Source organism: Telopea speciosissima, chromosome 11 (genome assembly GCF_018873765.1).
Source record: "Telopea speciosissima isolate NSW1024214 ecotype Mountain lineage chromosome 11, Tspe_v1, whole genome shotgun sequence".
Taxonomy (NCBI): domain Eukaryota; kingdom Viridiplantae; phylum Streptophyta; class Magnoliopsida; order Proteales; family Proteaceae; genus Telopea; species Telopea speciosissima.
Window position 1 is genome coordinate 42,935,067 of NC_057926.1, and position 8,758 is coordinate 42,943,824.

The window sequence follows — 8,758 nt, forward strand, 5'->3', positions numbered from 1 at the left end:
TGTGGAATTCATTGGAGTGACTTCTGACTAGACAACACTTTCTGTCTAAATTCTTCTTTGGAATTTGGTCAAACACGTTGTGTGGAATTCATTGAACTGACTAAACAACACCTTTTTTTTGTCTACATTCTTCTTGAAGTTGGTGGGTGAAACATCAAACACGTTGTCGTGTCCCAGTGGAATCTAACGATTCAGCTCGACCAAGCCGATTCTATTTGAAAACTATATAGGGATAAGATCAGGTTTATTCCGATTCTGACTCACCCTAACTAATGGTCTACTTAGTAATAAGAGATCGATGAAAGACTTAAGACTTACTTTTAAGGTCAAGCATCTTTGTTTCTTTCTATCCACTAATCCTATAAATAATTGTATACTTCACTTCTCTCAAGCACAATAACATAGTAACAAACTTTGATTTTGATTTTGATGATGGCTGCACTTCTTCAACTTTTTCTTGTTTTCAATATTCTCCTACTCCTCTTTGGAAGCAGCTCTTTGATGATGATGATCGTAGTAGGCAACAATGAGACAGATCGATTTGCTTTGCTGGAGTTGAAGAGACAAATTTATGATGATCCGTATGGAGCACTCAGTTCTTGGAACGATTCCATCCATTTCTGCAACTGGGTTGGGATCACATGTGGAAATCGTCATCGACAACGGGTTATCAGCCTGGATTTACGAGGGAAAAGCTTGGGAGGTAACATTTCTCCTTCCATAGGGAATCTCACTTTTCTTCATTCCCTCCACATTGGAAACAATAGCTTCCATGGCAAAATCCCACAAGAGATCGGAAATCTGATTCGACTACAGTACGTTGTTTTTCAAAACAACACTCTCCAAGGAGAACTTCCTACCAGCTTGGCCAACTGCACTCGTCTAAGAGAAATTCGCTTCTCCCGTAACAATTTCGTTGGGAAGATTCCGGTGCAACTATTTACATCTTTGTCAAAGCTGGAGGTAATTTCTATTAATTATAATGGTTTAACTGGAGAAATACCAGCTTCTTTTGGGAACATTTCCTCCATCAGAAGTATCTCTTTGAGTTATAATGAACTGCAAGGGAGCATTCCAGAAACCTTGGGTCAGCTAACAAACTTATTCTTTCTAGCACTTGTTCTAAACAAGTTATCTGGTATGTTTCCTCTCTCACTATACAATCTCTCATCTCTTGAAAAAATTGGCCTTACACAAAACCAACTACATGGGAGCCTTCCACGAGACATAGGCCTCACTCTTCCAAATCTCATAGAACTAGATATTGGAGCGAACTTTTTCTCAGGGAGAATTCCAAATTCCATCTCCAATATTTCAACACTTGAAACAATTGATCTCGGTGAAAATAGTTTTGTTGGACCCGTCCCTAACAACTTAGCAAATCTTCAAAACCTTCAATGGTTCAGCATTGAAGAAAATCAATGTGGAACAGGGGAAGCTGATGATTTAGATTTTGTATATTCTTTGGTCAATTGTACAAATCTAATGATGTTACAATTAGACATCAATGGTTTTAAGGGTCCCCTTCCCAACTTTAAAGCCAATCTCTCAACACAACTCTCAATACTTTATTTGGGAAAGAATGAAATATCTGGAACCATTCCTGTTGGGATTGAGAATCTTGTCAACTTGACCTTTTTGGGTTTGGAGGGGAACTTTCTCGAAGGTAATATTCCGTCTGTCATAGGAATGCTTCCAAAACTTCAAAGATTATTCTTGGGTGGAAATAGACTTTCAGGACAGATACCTTCCTCTATAGGCAATCTCACTCTTTTGTATGAACTCCATTTAGAAGGAAACAACTTGAATGGAAGCATCCCTTCCAGCATTGGAAATTGTCACCAGTTACAGCATCTTACCATTGGTAATAATAGCCTCCAAGGCCCAATACCTAAACAACTCTTCCTTATTTCCTCCTTATCATTATCTCTCAACTTGTCTTATAATTCTCTGATCGGTTCCCTTCCAATTGAAATCGGTAACTTGAAAAGTCTTTCTACAATAGATATCTCTAAAAACAGATTGTCTGGAGAAATACCCTCCTCCATTGGTGATTGCAATAGTTTGGAATATCTTTATATGGGGGGTAATTTCTTTGAAGGAACCATTCCTCAATCTCTAACTCGTTTGAAGGGGCTTCAAGATTTAGATCTCTCACACAACAACGTTTCAGGGCAAATCCCGAAAGATCTAGAAAAGCTTTCAGCATTGCAGAGTTTGAATTTATCCTTCAATAATCTTGAAGGGGAGGTACCAACAAAAGGAATCTTCGGAAATGCAAGTGCAATTTTCGTGAATGGAAATGGTAAGCTTTGTGGCGGAATTGTGGAGTTACATCTGCCTGCATGTACAAACCATGGATCTACGAAACAAGAAAAGTCCAATGCTCTTAGAATAGTTTTGGCGATAATCGGTGTGGTTCTTGGTTTTATTTTGATATATTCCTTTCTTATTCTCTATTGGAGAAGAAGATCAAAAAGTAAACCTCCATCCACCCTATTAATCGATGAACGTTTCTTAAAACTCTCTTACAAAGATCTGTTCCAAGCTACTGGAGGATTTTCTTCAGCTAATTTCATAGGTTCCGGTAGTTTTGGCTCTGTATACAAAGGTATTATCGACCAAGATGAAACAATTGTTGCAGTCAAGGTATTCAACCTTCAAATTCCAAGAGTCTACAAGAGTTTTATGGCTGAATGTAGAGCATTAAGAAAAATTCGGCATCGAAATCTTGTCAAGATTTTAACTTCTTGTTCAAGTATTGATTCAAAAGGAAAAGATTTCAAAGCCCTTGTTTATGAGTTCATGCCCAATGGGAGTCTAGATGATTGGTTGCACTTGCCGATGGAGGCACATAATCATTCAAGAAATTTAAACTTTCTTCAAAGATTAAACATCGCAATTGATGTGGCTTCTGCTTTGGATTACCTTCATCATAATTGTCATGTGCCAATTGTTCATTGTGACTTGAAGCCAAGCAATGTTCTACTTGACATAGATATGATTGCACATGTCAGTGATTTTGGTTTGGCGAGGCTACTTTTGGAACCTGATGACAATTCATCCGAGACTCAAACTAGCACCATTGGGATAAAAGGATCTATTGGCTATGCTGCTCCAGGTAACAAATAAACAATACAATTTTATTTTAAGTTATCAATCAATACATTAAATTTGTATTCCATTTATTCTATCTATTCTAATCATAATCTTTATGTATGCTATTAAACATGACCCAAATAATGGTTTAGAAAAATGGTCTAGATCTAAAGATCATGTTTATTAGGTTAATACTTCAATCCAACTAGTATTGGATATTCATATCTTGTTCTTAATAGTTGATTGAGTAAATCAACACACTTTTCTATCTTAATTAGGATGGATCATGGTTTTCTTCATGTTATTTTATTATTATGGTTTTTTATTCATGTTCATTTCAATTAGGAATTCATTATAGTAAGAACAAATTGGATTCTGGTATCTAATTTGACCGAATTTAGATTGGATTCTTTTTAACATTATCAAAAGAATCATGGTTTTCAAATTGAAGAAATGACAATGTAACTTGCTAATTTTGAATAATATGTTCACAGTTTTCATATCTCAGACCGTAATTTCTATTGTATAAAAAAAAAATGCAAATCTCTTATTGATATACTAACGTGAAGTTTCTAAATTTCAGAATATGGAATATGTGGAAGTGCAACTATACAAGGGGACGTGTTTAGCTATGGGATCCTTTTATTGGAGATGTTCACAGGAAAAAGGCCAACAGATCAGATGTTTACGGATGACTTAAATCTCCATAATTTTGCAAAAACAGCTTTACCCGTACATGTGATGCAAATTTTAGATCCAACATTCCTACCCAGGGAAGAAAAAAGTGAAGAAATTGAAGAGATTGCTACCAATAAGATTAAAGGTCCTAGTCATAGGATAGATCAATTGCAAGATTGCATAACGTCAATAATTGAAATTGCAGTCCAGTGCTCCATGGAATCTCCAAGAGAACGTATGGGCATGAATGATGTCGTGAGGAGACTACATTTAATCAAAGGGAAATTTTCTTGAAGCAAGAATCTATCAATCAATCAGAGCAACTATGCCTAATTGGAAGGTGATTCTGAATTTATTATCTTTGTATTTATTGTATTGTCTTTGCTGCTTAATGCTCATGAAAAACTGGGGAAAAGAAAGTTCTTGATCATGCAGAAGAAGTAGGTTGATCTAGGGTTAATCACACTAGGGTTTTAAAAAAAAAAAAAAAAAAAACTGAATTGATACCGATATGGATACCGATCAGGGTCTGAATTTAGGAGGGGAAGGGTGTCGCGCCCATTCGATGTCCTGTGTTTCTCGATCCCTCCTTTGCCTTCTCTATCAATCTCTCTCTCTCTCTCTCTCTCTCTCTCTCTTTCATCATCCCCATCCATCCATTGTCTTTCTGCCCCCTTCCTCTTTCTGATTGATTTAACCCTTCATAGATTGAGATAATCAGAGACTTTTTAATGCAGCAGATCGAAGACAATACTCGGACATGAAGACTTGGTGTTCAACAATGTTCAAGCCTAGCTTGTTCTAAGGAATATTGAGCCCTAAAGAGCTAGGAGAGAACCAGTAATTAATGGTCCGGAGAAAGTAAGAATATTGGAATGAAATCCCCAAGCTTCAATTTGTGTACTCTCTGGCATGACAATTTGAAGTTCTTAATTGGACTCAGCATGGAAGACTTACTCCAGTTTTTTCTTTTCTATTTTGAGAAGAAGTGTACGTGTGGTTGAAGGATTATAGAAGAAATAAATAATATTTTAGCAAAAATTGCTTCATTAATTTTGGTAGGAACTTATCTTCTCACTCCCCTCCTCCCACAACCAAAGCTACCCAAGCATATGTGGGGAGAGGGCCGGAGCATCTATCAAATTGAGCTTCAATATAATGGAAATGTGGTTTGTAAACCAGTAGGGGATTCTTTAATTTGGTGTGTTTTTTGTGTTTTTTTTTAACAGATCATTCATATATGGGGTTAAATGGATGAGTTGTGGGAAATCTGGGTTTTGAGATCATCGATCTCTTCTGCATGCCAATTATGCTTCAAAAAGCGTTCATTATCATTATTGAGATACGGGCAAGATGGCTAAGATAATATTATCTGCTATGTATGTATCTATTTGGAATGAAGGCAGCCTGGAAAGGAGAAATAAAAAGAGGCAACCTAGAAGGCCTTTGAGGCAGTTTTAGTTAGTAACTTGGCAATGATCTTATAAATAACATTACACAGGTTTATAGCTAGGCCTAAAGTAAGATACTCAGGATGCCACATCTTTTTTAGGAATCAAGCAGATGAGAGTATGATTGCACGCAGGGGGAGGGAGAGAGAAGCAAAAAAGAAATCCTAAACACAAAATTACAGAAATCTGAGCCATAATGTCCTAGAACTTGTAGTAAAAGCAGGCCTGGAAACCATCAGGTCCTACGTACTCCAATAGAGAAATTTGCATGTTTAATTTCATCATAATTAGGTATAGATGAAATGGTTCAAAGCAATATTAGAGAAGGATCACTGAACCTATCAAAAAGACACTCAACAAAATTAGGGTCCAAAGGACAGGAAGATATGAAAATGTTGAAGGAAACACGCAATAAGGTACGTAATATATATCCTTTAAATAAGTTATAATTTTCTCTTAAAGACATTAACAGAGTAGCTAACTTAGTGCTCCACTCAATAGTCAATACGATATAGGAGTGGCGCACTAAGTTCCACAAAGATAGTCAGTCTCGTTTGAAATTATTCAAATCTTGAAACTAGAAAATTAAGGCCCAAAGATTTAAACAAACTTGATTGGTCAATGACTGAGGTGGAGAAGGCACTACCACGTACTGCTCCTTTACACTTACAAAATCCCCTGGGGTCTTCAATGGGAAGTTTGGAAGAGAAAAATTAAAGTTATGGTGAAGAAAACACGCAATCTCAAGGATTTAAAAATCAGTCTCTGGCTGATCTGATTCTGATCCAAATCTGCCGAGGCTGTTGCCGATTCTGATTGATTTTGATTGATTCTAATCGATTCAGCTCGATCGGGTCGAATCAATTTGAAAACTATATATATATATATATATATATATATATATATATATATATATATATATATATATATAAGGTTAAGATCAGGTTTATCCCAATTGTTTCGATTCTATTTTATCCTAATTAAACATCCTTGCCTTTCCATGGGGGTGGGATGGTCATTTCATATCTTGAATAATCTTTTAATTCTCTGACTGGTTCCCTACCAATTGAAATCAATAACTTGAAGAGTCTTTCTACAATAGGTATCTCCAAAAATAGATTGTCTGAAGAATTCCCTTACTCCATTAGTGATTGTAATAGTTTGAAATATCTTTATATGGGGGTAATTTTTTTTAAGGAACCATTCCTCAATCTCTAACTCGTTTGAAGGGGCTTCAAGATTTAGATCTCTCAATCAACAACTTATCAGGTCAAATCCCAAAAGATCTAGAAAAGCTTTCAGCATTGCAGAGTTTGAATTTGTCCTTCAATAATCTTGAAGGGGAGGTACAAACAAAAGGAATCTTTGCAAATGCAAGTGCAATTTTTATGAATGGAAATGATATGCTTTGTGGTGGAATTTCTGAGTTACATCTGCCTGCATGCATAAACCCTGTATCTATGAAACGAGAAAAGTCCAATGCTTTTAGGATAGTTTTAGCGATAATCGGTTTGGTGCTTGGTTTTCTTTTGATAGCTTCCTTTCTAATTCTTTATTGGAGAAGAAGATCAAAAAGTAAACCTCCATCCACACCATTAATAGGTGAACGGTTCTTAAGGCCTTCTTATAGAGATCTCTTCCAAGCTATTGGAGGATTTTCTTCAGCTAATTTCATAGGTTCTGGTAGTTTTGGCTCTGTATATATACAAAGGAATCATCGACCAAGATGAAACTATTGTTGCAATCAAGGTACTCAACCTTCAAAATCCAAGAGTCTAAAAGAGCTTTATGGCTGAATGCAAAGCATTAAGAAACATTCGGCATCGAAATCTTGTGAAGATTTTGACTTCATGTTCAAGTATTGATTCAAAAGGCAATGATTTCAAAGCCCTTGTTTATGAGTTCATGCCCAATGGGAGTCGAGATGATTGGTTGCATCTGCCGGTGGAGGAACATAATCATTTAAGAAATTTAACCTTCTTCAAAGATTAAACATCGCAATTGATGTGGCTTCTGCTTTGGATTACCTTCATTGTAAAAGTTTTGCGGCAATTGTTCATTGTGACTTGAAGCCAAGCAATGTTCTACTTGACAGAGATATGACTGTACATGTCAATGATTTTGGTTTGGCGAGGCTGCTTTTAGAACCTAATGACAATTCATCCCAGACTCAAACTAGTACTATTGGGATAAAAGGATCTATTGGCTATGCTGCTCCAGGTAACAAATAAACAATACAATTTTATTTTGAGTTATCAATCAATTCATTTAATTTGTATTCCATTGTTTCTATCTATTCTAATTAAAATCGTTTTGTAGGCTGTTAAACATGATCCAAATAATGATTTAGAAAAATGGTCCAAATCTAAAGATCATGTTTGTTAGGTTAATACTTCAATCCAACTAGTATTGGCTATTCAAATTTTGTTCTTAATAGTTGATTGAATATATAACACACTTTTCTATCTTAATTAGGGTGCATCATGATCTTATTCTAGTTTTTTTTTTTTTTTTTTTTTTAATTTATTATTATTATGGTTTTATTCATGTTCATTTCTATTTGGAATTCATTATACTACGAACACATTGGACCTTGGTATCTAATTAGATCGAATTTAGATTGGATACTTTTTAACATTATCAAAAGAATCATGGTTTCCAAATTGAAGAAACGACAATGTAACTTGCTACTTTGGAATAAAGTGTTCACAATTTTCATATCTCATACCATAATTTCTATTGTATAAAAAAAAATGCAAATATCTTATTATTGTACTAACAACGAGAGGTTCTAAATTTCAGAATATGGAATGGGTGGAAAGGCAACTATACAAGGGGATGTGTTTAGCTATGGGATCCTTATATTGGAGATGTTCACTAGAAAAATACCAACAGATTAGATGTTTACAGATAACTTAAATCTCCATAATTTTGCAAAAACAGCTTTACCCGTACACGTGATGCAAATTTTAGATCCAAGATTCCTACCCAAGGAAGAACAAAGTGAAGAAATTGAAGTGGTTGCTACCAATAAGATTGAAGGTCCTAGTCATAGGACAGATCAATTGCAAGATTGCATAACGTCAATAATTGAAATTGCAGTCCAATGCTCCATGGAATCACCAAGAGAATGTATGAACATGAATGATGTTGTGAGGGGACTACATTTAATCAAAGGGAAATTTTCTTGAAGCAAGAATCCATCAAATAGAGCAACTATGCCTAATTAGAATGTGATTTTGAATTTATTATGTTGTCCTGACCGTTTAATGCTCATGAAAAACTGGAGAAAAGAAAATTCTGGATTGTGCAGCGGTAGTAGGCTGATCTAGGAATAATCACACCATGGTTATAAAAAACGGTATCGATACCGATATGGATACGGATCAGGGTCGGGCAGGTCACGGCCAATACCGGGTATGGATCGGCTGATAGGCTTGATTTGATACCATTTTAAAACCACGATTCATATGTGTCAGTAATTAATTTGGCAATTGCTTAAGACTTAATTTCAGCCTTACTTGAGCCCA

At 35.6% G+C, this 8,758-nt stretch overlaps 1 protein-coding gene across 1 annotated transcript; it reads left to right on the forward strand.

The window, feature by feature from the left end:
• Positions 1–432: 432 nt before the first annotated feature.
• Positions 433–8,468, forward strand: LOC122645154 (probable LRR receptor-like serine/threonine-protein kinase At3g47570). Its single transcript, XM_043838491.1, has 2 exons — positions 433–3,121; positions 8,031–8,468. Exons 1-2 carry the CDS (start codon positions 433–435, stop codon positions 8,126–8,128), a joined length of 2,787 nt encoding a protein of 928 aa, XP_043694426.1. The 3' UTR covers positions 8,129–8,468.
• The last annotated feature ends 290 nt before the right edge of the window (positions 8,469–8,758 follow it).